Genomic DNA, 18,106 nt, shown 5'->3' with positions numbered 1-18,106 from the left:
GAAAGTACCTAGGTATAGGGCCAATATAGATTAGTGAGATAATAGACACAACCTCCAATTACCACAAGAGTAGGTATTTTATAATGGTATCATAATTTTTCTTTAATATACCTAATACCTATTCAACCTAGTGGGTAAAAAATATTCGTATAACTTGTAAATTATTTATTACGAAAAAAAATGTTCTACCTATGATTGATGCATATAGGTGCTTCAGCCTTCAGTGTTTGTGCATATTATACCTACATCTGTAATATGAATTAAAAAAATATTTATGACAATCATGGAGATGAAATTCTTTATTATTTGTATTTTCTAATGGGTATAGGGCAATCGACTCGAGCAATATTCGGCAATATAATGATATAAATAATAATTAATGTATAACGATTAATAGGTAGGTACTAGCATTGATTATATATACTAGGTATGCGCTTATAAATTTCATTTTGTTTTCAATAATTTTACGTTTAAATTTGTTCCCGTTTGTTAAAAGTTCTCGGAAATGTTCAAATATAATAATTAGAAATATATAATCGCAATATCAATCTTACAACTGTATTAGTTATATTGTTATAACCATTGTTGAAATTTTATAACATTTACATATTTCTAATAAAATGCTTAAAAAATAGCAGAGTACCTATGCTTAAAATTTGTTTCGTGTTTCAGAGAACTGAAATAGAAAAATGTAATCTTGAATATTTTTTAAATTTTTTTTGGCATTTTCATTTGTATTTAAATCGATATTGGTCGCATAAATATTATTATGATTATATTAACAAAACCTCGTTTTTGATTATTATCTAATTTTAAAAGACAGACTACACGGACGCGACGCAAGCAGCGGTGTTCATCATTTCGTATTATTTGGTTTTATTTTCAAACTTTTGTTAGACATATACTAATTTTGGTTGTCCCCCTTTTATGTCAAAGACTATTGTGATTAACGTCCAACGAGTGTTTAAAGCGTTGTATACTTGTATACAATATTAATACAGCCGACTCATGTATTTGTAGTAGCCACTTCTATAGGTACCTATGTTCTATGTAGGTTTGAATGGGGCAGGTTGAGCGGCTATGAGGGCATAGCCCCCCCGTACATTTTTTTTAAGTTACCTTTTTAGGACATATGTTTTATACCCGAAGCATTATAGACTATATAGCCTCCTCGCATAGATTCATCACGCTACGTCTAAACATCTTTGTCACGTCTTTAAGTTAATTTTTTTTTTAATGAACTTAAGCCCGGCGACTAAAGCCATTAGCTGTTGTAGGGGTTATGAACTGTGGTAGGGGTAAGGTTGGTAGCAAACACGTGTATGTGTGGTAAAGTTTCTTAACTACTATATGAACCCGGGTGGTCACCCATCCCGGAGCTATAGCTGTAGCCGTAACCGTATAGTAGCTGTAGCCGTTACTTACAGTCCTATATCTAACTTTGTCTTAAAATACAAATTTTTGTATATTTTGTTGCTGGTACAAAATCCTGGCCCTGGTTATAACACTTATGTCTTACTGCTTACCTATATATTGATTATTTCGATCAAACATTTTATATTAATGAATATAATAACGTATAACAATAATGTTTACGATAAATATATTAAGACATTATGTACGATTTAATAGGTACTTACATTTTTGGCTACCTACCAGGAGAACGAATAGTAATACATTTTCGGCCCCTGCGTGTAATTCGGCTCCAGACGACCTACAGAGTGCAGACATACGTAAGTATCAGGTACCCGATTTAGTAAATCATCCAAAGAAGAACAGGAAAAGAATAGGAAAAATTGCGTACCAACCTACTGCTAAATAAAATTGGACAATACTCATTTGAGACCGATGATTGCGATGATGCGTAACTATTATACCACGGCGTATGATAACAATTGTTATATAATTTACCATAAGTGAGTGTGACGCAAAAATGCAGTCCAATAATTCTTACAAGGTGACACGGTGTAGTATAAGACGTCTTCAAGTACACACCTATTACCAGCTATGGCTCGATAGTAATTAAATATATTTTCTCAATTAATGGCCATCACCCTTCACCTTAGAATACTAAATTACTTAACTGCTTTATGATGTGCTTAAGAGGACTTGATGCTCGCGTGGTCACATGTAATGTTCCTATCCGTCTTATACAAATTACAAACATGCGAATATTTAGAAAGACATTTTTAAACCCATTTTGTATATTGTAGTGTAGTAACAGTAAATTTTATTGTATCATCAAACTTAAAAGTAAGAATATTTTCCGTGTTTTTTTTAACAGAAATATGTTTTTGGGCTGGATACGCGATACAATTTTTATGGGCGACTTTTCGTAAGGTCTATGTTGACATGGTTACTTATTAACAAAAACATGGCTTGAAACCTATATTAGATTCTGAATACCGGTTAAAACCGTAAAAAAACCAAAATGGAGATCAAAACTGAAAAAAATAAATACCATAAACGAAATAGAAAAAATGTTTTAGGTTTCAACACCTGACAAAACAAAAAATTAACTGTCAAGGAAACACCTAGTGATGGAATCATATAGAATTAGAAATACAACAATAAAATGAACAATAGAATTTTTTTTTTTTAATTATATTTTATATACCTTTACATAGTACATTATTACACAAATGCTAAACATTACATCAATTACATCAAATTACACAGAGAACTATAATTTATATAATATTACTAATATATATATATTTTTTAATTTATATAATATAACAAATATTATAATTTTTTTAGGGTTTTTTGTCGTGCACATAGCATCAAAATTTTAACTTCAAATAAACACGATAACTACAAATTCAAATGTTACACTATACCAATACACAAAAAAAAAGTTTTTAAGTTTGAATATACAGGCGTTATAATATATATGTATATATGTATATAGTAGTAATATATACTAAGAATATTATTTTAATTAATAAGTTTTTATTACATTAATCAAATACCACTACGATATTTCCTTAGTAAATCGAATAGGGTCTATAAAATAATAATGTCTATATTTAAAACCACAGCACAGTTTTAAAGCTGTTTTGAATTTCTTTAAAAAAAAAAAATAATAATAATAATAATAATAATAATAATAATTGTTTACACATAGTGAAAGAAATTCATACACTGATCGTCATTAAAAATAACAAAAAAAAAAAAACTAACAAAATGTCAATTAGAATAAAAAACCTAATAAAAATTAATAACTTTTTAACATTATTTTCATATATTTATAAATATTATATAATGGAAATAATAATGAACAATTTTACTTACACTGTCGAAATATTAATAAACCTTTACACATCAGTCTTGCTATGAAATATATAACTTTTTTACGTTTTCTTTACACTGCCAATATTAAATTGTTAGTTAACCCCATACAAATTTACGTAGGAATAATAAATTAAAATACAGATAGACAAAGTAAAAATTCTAACCGTCGTAAAGTCATAGATAGAGTAAACAGGCTGTGTTTTTTCATTTTATTTATATACGTGTATTCTACTTAAAACTTCAAAATAAGTTTATGTCATAAATCATTTATACTGAACATAATATGTTTACCATGCATAATATATTGCATGTTAACATTTCTACAATAATCTAACTATTATTTTATTAGTTATCCACATATATTTAAAAAAATGATAATAATAGACGAAAAATTATAACTAAAATAAATCTAAAAATATAAATCAAAATATATTTATATAATATTATCATAATATTAGTACTAAACTAGAGTAAATAGAATACGAGGGGATTAAAGGGGATGTCCGAAATATTTTTCATTTATATATATTATTATTGTTATATTTAATATTATTATTTATTATAACAGCTATTCCAAATATTATTATAAGAAACATTACAATTCTAATTTTAAAGGGGAAAAAATCAGTATCTATGCTTTATCAATGAATTAGTTACTTAAGAATTCGATGAGAGACATTTGTTTTATGGTTATAATATACTAAGTGTGTCTCAAGAAAAAACTATCTGATCAATCTATCAACGTGTATGATGGGTCGAGATGATGGCATTTTACACATTAATACAGCCCCATTTATAAAAAATAAAATATTAATGAGGTGTTTATGGTTCTAATAATTAAAGGTTGCGCGTAATATACTCGAAGAAGTACAAATATAAATTGCATAGGTGGTTAAATTTTTAGAAATATAATATTAACATATATAAAAATGTGTATTTTAATAATTTTGAATGCAAAAATTGTTTTATCTGTTATTGATGGAATTTATATTTCAAAATAATGATTGCGTATAATTAAATGAGTATAAACAAAAATGCAAATGTATAAAACTGCGATATCTTTTAAAAATGGAAAGTCACAAGACAAAGGTTACAGTCAAGACAACAGTTTTATTTCGATAAATTTGCGATAGGCGCTGAAATAAATAATTACTGGTAAACAATATTATACTGGTTACTTATGTTTGTTGGAGCAAAATTTACAATTTGAAGTTTATAGATGGGTACAGGTCCATTATATTAGAAAAAAAAAGTTTAATTACACAATATACTAAAAATTAGCAGTCTTATTTTTTTTTATTTTTTAGATGTTTTATACATATTATAACCAAAACATAAAAATATAATATTAATTTTAAAATGTTTAATTTTTCTAGCCCGTTATTGGAGCTTAAAAGTGTTATTTGTGTTCGTTTTAAATGTTTAATACATAAATTGGAAAGAAAAGAAAACTTTTTATAATTTATCACTTGAGAAAAAAGATTATGTTCACATTTCTTCATTATGTACATATTATCAGGAACATCGTAGTCTAACTTATGCGTCTATGAGAAACACGTTTCGAGTTTTATAAAATTATATAAAATAATTAGTTATTACGAATGACAGGATAATTTTTGCATGTATATATATAAAAACATAAATTTATATACACATAATATTTATCACCAATTTTTTTTCAGTACGGATAGAATAATAATAAAAATAAAAAATAATTGTGTACCCAAAACTGGTAGGATTTAGCTTACAGATTTTTCATATACAACATAAACATAATGGCTTTCACAGATTTAAAAATATGCAATTTTATACATTTATATATATATATGTATACATATATATAATAATAATAAAAAAAAAAAAACAAGCATTGTAGCAATTAAATGTGTACATTATATAATTTCTTTATACAGCGTATATATATAAAAAAAAAATTACAGGAATGAATTACTTTCGATTTATAGGTTTATATGCATAATATTTATATAGAGAAAGAAACTTGATTTTATATTACAGAAAAACAAACAAAACTTCACTATCAAAATCTAATTTAAACCCTGTTTAAAAATTAAATGAAATACTATATAAAAAAAAAATTATACAAAATATTATACACAATCATTTGTTAAGTTAAAAAAAAAATGTATTTAATAAGATGACCCGATTATATTTTTTGTACACTATAATATAATTGGAAGCAAAATATACACGAACGCTGTATAAGAAATTCGCTAAGGTCACAAAATGGGGTGCTAATTGTTTTTAATATACATACCTTGTAAACGTCACCATATTAGAACTTGTTAAAAAAAAATTGTCGTATTTGCCATATTGTATTCAAAGTGTAATTAATATTAAGATATATTAAAGCCCCACACTAATAAGCTAATTAGTAATTATTATTTTTTTTTTGTTTCTAACAAATAATAATAATAATAAAAAAAACATCCAAATCCACATATTGCTAACTAAATTTGGATACTAATCTTTTTAACGCACAAAAATTAAGTTAACCCACTAACTTTGAATAATAATAATATAGTAATTTAAAAAATAAAAGAAAAAAATTAGAACTTAATTTGGATTCAAAATACTAATTAAGGGATACAATGATAAAAAAAAAAAAAAAATGTAGTAGAAAATACAGAACTGTTTAAAGCACTCCGTTTGTAGGAGGTCCAATAGGTCCCAATTCAGATACAGGCACAGACTGTTGGTTGCTCTTCATGAAGTACTTTTCCAATTTCGAAATAATGTGCTTGCCGTATGTGTACTTGCGCAGTGATGCAAAATGGGGACGGATTTTGTGCATAAGCACCTTACGCTGAGAAGATTCGCAAACATCTAACATTTTTTGCACTACATAATTGGCGTATTGATCTTTCATCATTACATGTAAAGCACTAGATGGTGAGAAAAAAATACAATTTAATAATAACATAACTTGAATGTATCCACAATTTATATAGCTACTCACTTGTCGTTGAAACCGCAAACCTCTTCTATAAGCATAGATCGTTCACTACGTGTAGCGTGCGTTACACATTTCTCCACAACGTTTGATGCAAACTTATGCTGGGACAGTGTCAACACCTTTCCGCGGACAGAGCATATTAATTTAGATTTGTCCTCTTGTTTACCGTGTTCTGTGAAATGAAATTACAATTGAATAATTTAATACACGACCCTAAGAAAGTGCACCCAGAAGAGCAGTTACATATTAATACAAATTGTACTCTTTAAAAGAGAACAAGATGATATTAACACAAACATACCTAGTACATGTTGAATTACATAGTTTCCATACTGATCTTGTATCAATTGTTCAACGTGTTGATGCATTTCGTCAAGTATTGGTGCTGTCTGTTCAGATGTACAATGTTCGAGTATACGCTGAATGACTCGGCATCCGTATGGGTGTGTTGATAATGTTAAAACCTGGATAAATAAAATGTAAGTAGTTAGATGTTAGTAAAGACCATATTTTTTCTTCTAATGTCTAATATTGACCTTTGCAATTTAAAATCACTTACTTGTCCTTGGAAAGCATTGATGATGAATTGCAGAGCGTGTGGATCAACACACTCGATGCACTTTTGTACTACGTGATTACCGTTTTGGTCTTTAACGCATTTCAGGACATGGCCATCAAGTTCGCGTACAATTTCCACTTGTTGTTCTCCACCCACGCTCTCCAACGCCTTCTGGATAACCCTGCAGCCATACATTTGCAATGCCAACGGCAATACATGTCCACGTACCTATTTAACGCACGGTACAAGTCAAGGTCATATTAGAAGGTTTAAATATAATATAATATACAGCAACAACATACCTTTTGCGCTAATGTAGATTTCTGTTCGGGCGTGCCAAACTCGAAGAACTTTTGAATGACATAGTTGCCAAATACGTCGGTCATCAAGCTGTATGCCGCGGCCAATATCTCTGAGAACACCAACTGCTTCTCGGGTGTGGAAGCCCTCTCCAACTTCTGCTGTATAAATCTGGAGCCATGTTGGTCTTGGGAAAACTCGACAATATGATTGGTGAGGTCTCGTAGTTGAAGACTAGGGTAACGATTGTTCCTGCCACAGTGCAGGAGAATTCGATTGATTACAATTAACTGATCAGATGCATGCCGCCCCAAATTGGGAGATGAGCCACATAAGTTAAGCGAATAACTAAGACAAACCAAACCCGCCCTTACCCCTCAATCTTACAGTGAATGAGATATATTTAATCCACTATTAATAAAAAATTTTACCATCAATATTTTAAATAACATTAAATCACGTACAAAAGGTATTATTGAGTAAATTAAGTAATTAAGTAATCAGTTTCATTGATTTAAATTTTTTGGACCATATACTAAGTTAAATAATCATAAAATTAGATTACTCACACCAAGGTCACCCCCTCCCACCTTTTTCAGTGAGCTCATCCCCAAAATGGCAGTAAAATATATGTTGTTCTTAGGAAGGTAACCTACCTGAAGTCTTCCAAGAGCCTGCTGCGGCCGGACGGTTTTGAGTCCAACGTTATGGAGGAACCACCCAACGATGAAGCACTGCCACGGACGCCACCCATTTTGTTGAACAAGGAATTCGTATTGTTTGGATTTGCCGCTGTGCTAAACATGGCTCCGTTGGCAGCTAGACCACCCATAGCATAATCTGTTGCATAAATAAAATACAAATATTGACATGAGCCATCAACGTTATTTTGTGTATATAAACATGTACATACCACTGGCTCTAAACTTGGACATGGCTTCAGCACCCGGTGCAGCGTTCATCAGGCCTCTGTTGGCATTATTGGCCGAACTCATGAGGCCCATCTGTAAATTCGACGCGGAGCCCATAGCTGGTGGAGGGGTTAGAGATCCCGAGGCGAGACCCAAAGGGCTTTGGGACGCTGTATAGTATAGACAGAGGAGAATTTGTATTAGTCACACGATCAATAGATAGATGAATATGAAAAACAAAATAAAATATTGGTACATACCCAGTGTGTTGTACTGAGGCCACTTATGACGGGCGTAATCCATGGACGGTGAAAAAGCGGACGTGTTACGGTCAAAGGAATCGCGTCTGCCAGCATTTCCGGAACCTAGACCAAGACTGACGTTGACATCGTGTACGCCTGCTGTCGAAAACACACACGGGAAAAAAAACAGCCCCGTAAGTATTGTTGCTTTTAGAATACATACTTATATAGTTATATTTGTAGGTAGGTAGTATATATGCGACAATAAAACAACAATTAGCCGCAAAAGCAGTGGTGTCATTTACACTGCAGTTTTAACTGTCGGGTAAACATATTGTTCACGTACCTCATACGGCGGTTAATCTACAGTTTAAACCGAAACAATAACTAGACGTCTATTATAATACAATATTATAAATTAAAAAAAAAAACAAAAAAGTTTAAAAAAAAAGGTTAACGTTGTTTTTATTATCCGAGCGTAAAATGATAATTAATATAATATAATACGCGTATACAGAGTGGGCGCACCGTGGTATTTACTCGTGTTCGGTGTATATAATATTAGATTACTTTGGGGCTGTCCGGGAAAACGCTATTACAACGCCCACAGTGTATAGGTATGTATATTACAATAATAACAATAATAATAATAAAGCTGCGAATCTAAACCCACGGGAACCGAATAACAATTGTGCTTAAAGCATATCGTGTTTTTACGTTAAAATTTATAATCCTACTACTCAGGTTTAATTTAATCGACCCCTAAAACTTTAAGACGGGATGATAATAGTAATAAATTTCACCGGTGGTATAGTTGTTGCAAGTGCGTTTTCTTCACCCTCATGCCATGGGGTAGGGGTGGTTAACAAGCACATCCATCTTGATCGTGTTGTCACTATACTTCCGTTTTAATTAACCCGTCGGCCGAAGATTTAAATAGCCACGTGCACGTTACACGGCAGCAACGGCTATTCTGCTAATGAAGTATACACATAATAATACGACCACCAACGGGCATATTTAGTAGGTAACAAATCTATCAATCCACGAACACGAGATAACAATACGGTGGGACGTCAAAGGTTAGGTTAAGTAAAAAAATGAAAAATCGTAACAGAGAAACAATACAACGAAGTATAGGCAGTGTACATATTGGTACGGCTGCAGGTTAAATTGCGTAGTTGGGTTCGAAACGTGGATGGAAAAAAATGCTGTGGCGTTGACCTCTTAAAAGCACGAAAAATACGTGGCTATGATACTCCATTTCTTCGTTGAAAACTTCACGGGTATACACAATATAAATGGAAAACGGAGAAACTGCAACAAAAGTGTTTTACACTGGATGGGCGGGGGTAGAAGAGAGCAGGAAAACTCGACAGTTCTCTCTGGCCGAGGGGTAGCAGTTCACACAACGGTATGGGCTATACCAGCAGTTTGACCAGTATTTTATTTATCGATACCATAAGTGTATATAGAATATAAAGGCCTAACAGAATTATTAGGTACTTACACATTTATGTTGAATATATTGTGTTTTCATACGACAAATTGTTTACAAATACTACGTGTAATATATATTATACATGGGTGATGTCAACAATTTGATAGTGTCGGAATTGTTTTTAAAAACGTGATACATATTATACAATAAATTATTATACACCATGCTAGTTAGTAGGTAGCCTTGTAACAGTATAGCTATAGTATATGTATAATAATATATAACACGCACCTATATATGTATACATACAGAGTGCGAATTCGTCATGTTAACAGGTGGGAAAATAATGTAATAAGAACGCATTGTGTGTGTATATAGTCGTTCAACGCACACGCTATATACGTGTAGAAATTACCTACCTATACATATATATTATTTAATTTAATTATAACATAGGTATATACTATACAAAACAAAACGTCATATTAAAAAAAAACCCTACTCGTGTGAGAAATCGTGTCACTCAAATATGTATAATCGGGTATTATTATTAAAACGATAACGGGCGGGGTGGAGAGAAAACAACGAAGTGTGAAAACCTGCACTTGAGTCCCTTTATTTTACGGACGTCGACGGCATGGTAGAGTATAATAGCAGTTGTAGTAGTGGTCGTGGTTAGCGTGTAAGAGTGTGGATCGGTTAAGTGCGGTATGGTATTATTATTATTAAACGCACAAGTGCGTACAACATAAACGCGTGTAAGGGTAGTATTTGCAGATCGCGTAGAGGCGTTTGGATCCTTCGGGAAATCCTTTGGTGTAGTGTGTACCAACCAAAGTCGGGCGGCGGCACATATTATTATTATTATTATTATTATCAATATTAATATTATGCAAAAGCGTGCAAAAAAAAAAAAATTAAAATAAAAACAAAAACCACATATATTATAAAAAACTGCGCGTATATATTATAAAAGGCTTCGCTAAGAGAAAAACATAATATTAATCCACACGAATCCTATACACGCTGCGGCTGCTGTTGCACGCTATACTAGATTATTATACCACACGGTTATTATTACTTGTTATATATATTATTATCATTAGTCGTTTTACAAAACGGTTGAGGCGAACTATGGAATTTCGCAAAGGCGTATTATATATTTATACGTAATATATATTATATATATATGTACGTATATATAATGCGACATGCAACAACAACAACAACATCAATATCAACAACGATGACGGAGGCAACGGCGACGAAGGCAAAAACGTACCTGCGCTGACCCCCAGCGACGAAAGGCTGGATGTCAGTGAGGTCAAGTTGGTCGAATAGTTGTTGGCTGCCGAACCGACCGCCTGCTGAGGCTGTGGTTGGAGTCCTGTCAAAAAACACCCCGAGATAAAACACCAATAACACGAAAGTGGTGGCGACAGAGTCGTCTCGGTTGCGTTGGAGTAAGCGTTGTGGCGGGCGTATATACGACGGCATATTTTAATGGTGTACACGCGGCGGGGCTCGCAATAATATAATATACTTGTATATTTATGATAAATATTGTATTATCCGCATAAATGTGCCCACGGAAAATTCATTATCCTCTGTTCTACGCACGCACTGCCACACGCACTGCCAACATTACTATGTACATAATATATACATATATATGTGTATATAAACGTAGCACTACGCTGCTTTAATATGGTCGTCACACATCCCTTCCTTTTCCCTGCCGTGTCGTAATGTATACACCCCGTTTCCCTACCGTAGATATCAGTAGTTGTCACGACGAATGAAAACATATTATATATACATGCTCGCTATGACGACGCGCGGCCCCGTTATATTAGTTATTACTTATTACTATATTGTACCTCGTCAGCGTATATTATTATAAAATAATTTAACATTGAAACCACTGTTCGCGCGCGACAGTTTTATACATTATTACGTAGAAGATACACGACCGCCGTCAAATGCGCGTGAGGGGGTGCGTTTATCTTTTCGTCGCACGATAATTAAAACATTTCGGTCGGCGGCGGAAAGGCGACACGACGACACGACGCAGGAAAAACACGCTAATGAAAATACTTTCGCTTTGCATATTGCACACGCACACGCACGCACACACACACACGTTCAACGTTAACTTAACATTTATATAACATATGTATGTCATGAGCGTGCGCAGACTCTTGGTTTCGGCGGTGCACATTAAAAATTAGGGCCCACAAGAGTTTTGAGCCATTAGGTACTGCCTGTTCTTTTTACAATTTTAACAATTCTTACAGTGAAAATGGAGAAAATAATCTGAATTTGAATAAGAAAAAGTGTATATATAGGTTAACCAAGTTGTTTAGAAAACAATATAAAAATTAACCATACAAATAATTGGCAACATACCATTTTTTGAGAATCATTCAAATTTTGAGCGAATGACGCCAACACAGCCTGTCCAGGGAGGATAGATGAACGAAGTTTTTATTGTTTCGGATCATTGACAACTTTCATCAACGCTAATTTATCATTAGCTTTGCGCTTTTTTATTCGCAGAGCCCATTTTTAAGTAAAGCTTCAAAAACTAATTATACTCTAGGTTACCTATATATAACTGTTCACATACAGAATACCTCACAAAAAAAAAATAAATTATCGAAACCTAATCAACCCATTGGGGTCTTTGTTTAATAACTAGGACCTTGGATGAAGAGTCCCGGGGTACTATTTGGGCATCCTATGTGCGCACGCTCACGTATGTTACAAACGACTTAATAATCATAACAATACTGCGCGACGGGCGATGCTATAATGACGTTATATTTTTATGTTATAGACGATATGGCGTACCTTGTTGGGCGTTGACGATGACCGACGCCGGCGAAACGAGTCGGAGCTGACCACCGTTGCGGGTCATCACGAGCGATCCGTTTTGGTCGTAGAACGCCGGTATGACCTGGTACTGGGTGCCGTCACCTTGCGACGGGCTCATCGGCCTGCGTTGTTGCTGGGCCGTGTTGGTGCCGTTGGCCGCGGCGCCGGGCTGACCGGCCGCGCTGGCCGGCTGTATGATGCTGCCCGCTGGGTACATGCCCCACGGCACGCCATAGTATTGCGGCACCACTGTAGGACCTGAGCCCATAAAGCCTTTATTGTGACAACACACGCACGCACACAATAGTAATAAAACGTTCGATGCAGTACAATAATATTTTAATATAATATAAGTAGGTACATATTATTTATAAAAAAAAAAAAAATGGTTGGCGTATAAACACAATTATAATATATGGCATACCGCATACGTCGTATGGGAAAATAGGAAGAAATCAGGATAAGAAGCAGGCCTCATTCTAACGAAAAATATAGAACCAGAATATTATAAAAAGTCCAGATGATTTATCATATTGTTATAATATCTAAGAATGGGTAGTTTGAATAATCTAACCTACGGAAAAATAATAAATATCAAATTTAGGAAAAAAAATTATATGTAATTCTCAATTTATTGTTGTTTAACAATAGTATCAAACATTCTACTATTGGTGTGCGATAGGGAACGTATTCGTCGAACAACGTCGAGCAGGATAGAAATTACACAGGTACGAGAAACGCAATACGTAATTTGGAAAAGAGGTAGGTAGGTATATAAGTAAGGACAGGGTAGTAATATATTGTGATGAAAACTGTAATTTAATCAGTACGTTGTATGTAATATAATATAATATAATACTCAGCACTTACGTATATTATCCAGACTATATCGATTGATAATTTACCCGACTACTTATACTGTTTTTGCATTTTTATATTCACCATTATAAAATATTATTAAGGACCACAAACAAAATAAATTTAAAAGATATTTCATTATTTTTAGTACTTAAAATAAAAATTTTAAAATCAATTTAGTTTTGAGAGAAAAAATACATACAAATACCGTCAATGGAATAAATATAAGTAATGAAACTTAACTACGTACAAAATTGATATTATTGCTATATTATGTTGGCACATAATACTTAGTTGGTAGGTACTTATTATATTTTTGTTTATTAAAAAAAATGTTTGTAATAAAATAATTGTACGTCCATCAAAATTGAATTCAAATGATTTTTTGAATTAGCGGAATTTTTAAATTTCATCAAATATTAATTCAGAATAAAATAAAATCAATGCACTTATGACATCGTTGACGCTGTGTCGCCAATATTAATTTGTTTCTACCTAATATATTTTTTTAAAAATTCAAACAGTGTATGTCTCTATAATAAATATTATTTAGTACCAGCAGCAAGGTATGGCTGGTAATTGGTATTATAATAGTCCAGTAAATTCTCAATCGATGCGGAAAAATAGTCGTGAGGTATATAAAGGTATATGAAATACCTTTTGACATGCATTACAATATTACGGATGACGATATGCCGCTATATTATAATGTTTTATACAAATATTAAGAGTGATGTGTAGGACTACGTCAACGACCACTATACAGTGGTACACTTACCGGCGATCATGTAAGGTTCTTGAGGGTTGATGATGTATGGCGTCGTGGCCGTCGTGCCCGGTGGCGCGAACGTGGCAGCGGCCGCAGCAGCGGCGACCGGCGTCGCAGCCGGTGCTGATGCAGCCGCCGCCAGTCCAGCGGCCGCCGCAGCCAGCTGTTGCTGCTGCTGCAGGTGAAATTGTTGCTGCTGCTGTTGCTGGATGAGCTGCAGTTGTTGAGACGCTAACGCGGCCGCTGCGGCCGGGTTTGCCGCCGCAGCGGCGGCCGCTGCTGCCTGCTGCGCTTGATGGTTACGGAACAGCTGCTAAACAAAAGCGTTAAAACGAATGAGTAAACGGTCGATGACATTATTATGAAGTGTGAAGAGTGCAAATACACTATTATAATTTAGTATCGATCGGGAGATTTTTATTGCCTTGTTTTGCCATAGGTACTGAGCGAGTACAAAAACAAACATTTATTTTTTCGTCATTATGACGACCAGCGCGTAGTGTTCAACGCAATTTTTACGAGTAATAATAACATAATGTGCCCACTGCCCACCCACACATACATTATTGATAAATCGTTAAATTTAAAGAGCCGATACCGTGTTTTCGGTATTACTTATTAATATCGAGTTGATAATAGGTTTACAACATAGGTTTTTTTTAAAACTATTATTATTTCTATATTTTTATATTCTTTTCAGGGTGACACGTGACGGAAGATATTTTGTTTTTTCAATGTACAAATTTATGAATAATGAAAAAGTTTGTGTGGAAAAATCTGAAACGAAAATACGTCTAGCCTGCCCTACTATTATGTCCTGTAGCAATTCTGAGGTATCAATCGAGCACAATCATATCGGTAGTATACTGGTACCTATATAGCAAAATTACAATGTCATATAATATATAATATTCTAGGAACGTCGTTGTCGACAGACAATAGGTAGTTATTAGAAAGTGATAATGCGATATGACAAAGCGACTGATAAGTGTAATAGGTGTACATTAATAACAAACAGCACTGTATACATGGCCTTCGGTTGAAAATGTATTATCATCACTAGGTTTGTATAATATGCGCTGTCGATCTGCAGATATTATAATCTGCAGATAATAATAATTTTTTTTTTATGTCTAGTCAACTTCCATTAACGTTATTGATGGGATATTAATTTATTTTTCCACTTGTTTTCAGAACGGTCAAAAGTGAAATTGACATTCTCATTTTACGAGTTACGAACAAAATATAATATTTTTCGGACGAATACATTTTCATGCAATATACGACGGCACGTGGTGTATCACTATCCTCGCTGTTAAGTTATTTTGGTCAAATACTAAAATGTCAAAAACAATACAATACATGTTTTTCACATAACGCAACAACTGAACTTGTGGATAAATGAAACGTATGAATATATTATTCTGAAAGGTATAGAAAATGTAGTTTTTCTTTTATTTAACTTAGTACCACTAACTATATATATATCATGTATTGTATACAATGCGTACAAACAATACATGAATACAAAGTTTTAATAATTAAACGCACGGTTTTTTTTTCGTTATGAACTTGCAGTAACCGCAATTCGTACAAAGTATTTGACTAAAAAAAAAAAATAACAAATAAACATTTAAAGTTATTTTTTGCTACGTTTGTGCTCGCGTTTAATAATGTAGCAATACCTACATGTAGCTACTGTACAAGAGGTGAAGATATAATAGGATTTTAGAAGGTTTTAACATTTGGATAAAGATTGCAGGGGGTGTAAACACACATTGAATCGCTATGAATATTTTTGTGTAATATAATCATATTTTTTTACAGCCAGTTGCAGATTTTAGAACGAAGTAAAAATGGTAATATTTTCACCCTACATATGCGCGGCTGCACATACACAGAACTATAAACAGTTCATGAAACATTCGTTTAAACGCGATTGCGATACCTACGCGAAAAACGCAAATAATAAAATAAACATGTATACAATATGTACCTACACGTGAAAAATACAGGGCGGTAAAGAAAATATTATTGTAAAAATGCACAAGTTTCAACCATATTTTGACAAGCGTCCTAAGTACATGGCGGCGTAATAGCGGAAGAGAAGAAGAGCGCGGGGTATTATGCGTTATTGTAATATTACAAAATGGGTAAGTTACTACTAAAAGTAACACGACTAAGGAAAAATAATAAAACCATCGTTCTTTATTTCGCCCCGCACATGTGTCACGCGGAGAAAGGGCTAAAACGCCACCGAAAGGAATAAGTGTTGTATATTTCGGGGGAAATTCGATTTGAAGGTTCTAAAACGTTCGATAAACAATATCTTCTATAGACATACCAAACGAATAAATAAACGTCGAACGTGGCTGTCAACACGTCCTCCTTCGTTCATTCCTGTGTGTATTTTTTTCACTCTACCACCGATATAATATTATAATGTATAGATTAAATAATTTAAAGCACGGGTATATAATAATAATAATAATAATAATAATAATAATAATAATATGTGCAGCCGTGTTTCACCCACAGTAAAATGCAATTATTCACCGTTACAAACCACCACAGATTTCGTTTAAATTCCGAACGCGCGTCTAATATCTACATATATTGTTTCGCTAAAAAAGCTCCAAGTTTTTTTTCTCCCCGTTGTTAGCCAACTAGAATTGCTCAGTTTTCCATTTTTAGCGGGGTTCTCAACAGCGAACAAGCGATAGGAAGGTTAAGGGAGAAAAAATATACGATTTTCTATCGCTGCATCTTCCTCGTCGACGTCACTGTGATCACGTGTAGGCGAATAGACGACGATCTCGGAAACCGAGTGAGGAGGCGGGGGCTCGGGACGAAGTGTTAAATACCTGCAAAGTGGTTAACAGGAAATTTGACACGGGTATTAGCTACAGAATAGAGGCACTCGGTGTCCAAAAAAAAAATGAAAAGAAAGAGGAAGGGAAAGGAAAAAAAATACGTAGAGCTATGTGCGCGGCGTGAGAACGGACGATCGGGACCGACTACTACGACAATGACAGGCATTTTCACGGACGATATCGGAGGTATTTAGAAAAGCAATTTTGTGTTCCGCCACGCGTCGCACCGCGGGGAGTGGATACGGAATTTCGCGGGCGCGCCCCTAGTCCGGGAAAAGCAATTGATCATTTTGCCGACTATATATAATACAAATATACACACACCACTTCGCCATATAATACTATATATAGTATAAGAAGTAGTACTACTACTACTACCACTGCAAGTTACTATATAATACTTCTACTCATATTATACGACGATCGCATATCTCTATAAATATAATATATTATATTATACACACGCCGCCGATCCCTCCAGGGAATACTCTATATAAATATAATATCATGTACGAGACGATAATAATACGAGGTTGGCAATTATTATTATTATTTATAGATAATAAAATATATATTTAATATTACAAGGTACGGCGCAGGGACTATACACTACGCGACGACTACCCACGGTATTTTGATCGAATACAATTTTTCTCTCAGACAAGAAGCCGCCGCCGCGTTGTCGACGGAATCGGCCCACACACTGTGCGCGAGCGCGCGTTGTTTGTCATCAAAATTTCATACACCTGCATCAGCGGTCGCCGCTCGCGCACACTATAGGATGTAATAATCGCCGTAATAATAATATATTATATATAAGACGTCGGTGAGAGACTTTCGGGTCGATTGGCCGTACATTTTTAACCCAAACACACTTCGTGATCGTTAGTATGAAATACAACGGCTCGTTCATTTATTTATAATGTATTATTATTATTTACAACACCATTTGCCGTCCCTGGACATTTTCACATGGACGCAATTTGCAGCGAGTGCTCGTAAAATGTT

General features: G+C 33.7%; 1 protein-coding gene across 1 annotated transcript in view; it reads right to left on the bottom strand.

The window, feature by feature from the left end:
- Positions 1–2,772: 2,772 nt before the first annotated feature.
- LOC100159140 (pumilio homolog 2) overlaps positions 2,773–18,106 on the bottom strand; it is a 111,767-nt gene continuing 96,433 nt past the window's right edge. The window contains exons 10-20 of the mRNA XM_029488470.1: positions 14,235–14,538; positions 12,575–12,871; positions 11,004–11,108; positions 8,299–8,439; positions 8,041–8,208; positions 7,784–7,967; positions 7,130–7,379; positions 6,828–7,055; positions 6,570–6,732; positions 6,272–6,440; positions 2,773–6,197 (exon numbers count right to left, since the gene is read on the bottom strand). Of these exons, the coding sequence (XP_029344330.1) occupies positions 5,948–6,197; positions 6,272–6,440; positions 6,570–6,732; positions 6,828–7,055; positions 7,130–7,379; positions 7,784–7,967; positions 8,041–8,208; positions 8,299–8,439; positions 11,004–11,108; positions 12,575–12,871; positions 14,235–14,538 (2,259 nt within the window). The 3' untranslated portion in view covers positions 2,773–5,947. The remainder of the gene's footprint in view (positions 6,198–6,271; positions 6,441–6,569; positions 6,733–6,827; positions 7,056–7,129; positions 7,380–7,783; positions 7,968–8,040; positions 8,209–8,298; positions 8,440–11,003; positions 11,109–12,574; positions 12,872–14,234; positions 14,539–18,106) is intronic.

The sequence above is a fragment of the Acyrthosiphon pisum genome, chromosome A1 (assembly GCF_005508785.2).
Source record: "Acyrthosiphon pisum isolate AL4f chromosome A1, pea_aphid_22Mar2018_4r6ur, whole genome shotgun sequence".
Taxonomy (NCBI): Eukaryota; Metazoa; Arthropoda; class Insecta; order Hemiptera; family Aphididae; genus Acyrthosiphon; species Acyrthosiphon pisum.
Note: the sequence above shows the minus strand (reverse complement) of the source record. Positions and strands in the feature narration are given on the sequence as shown.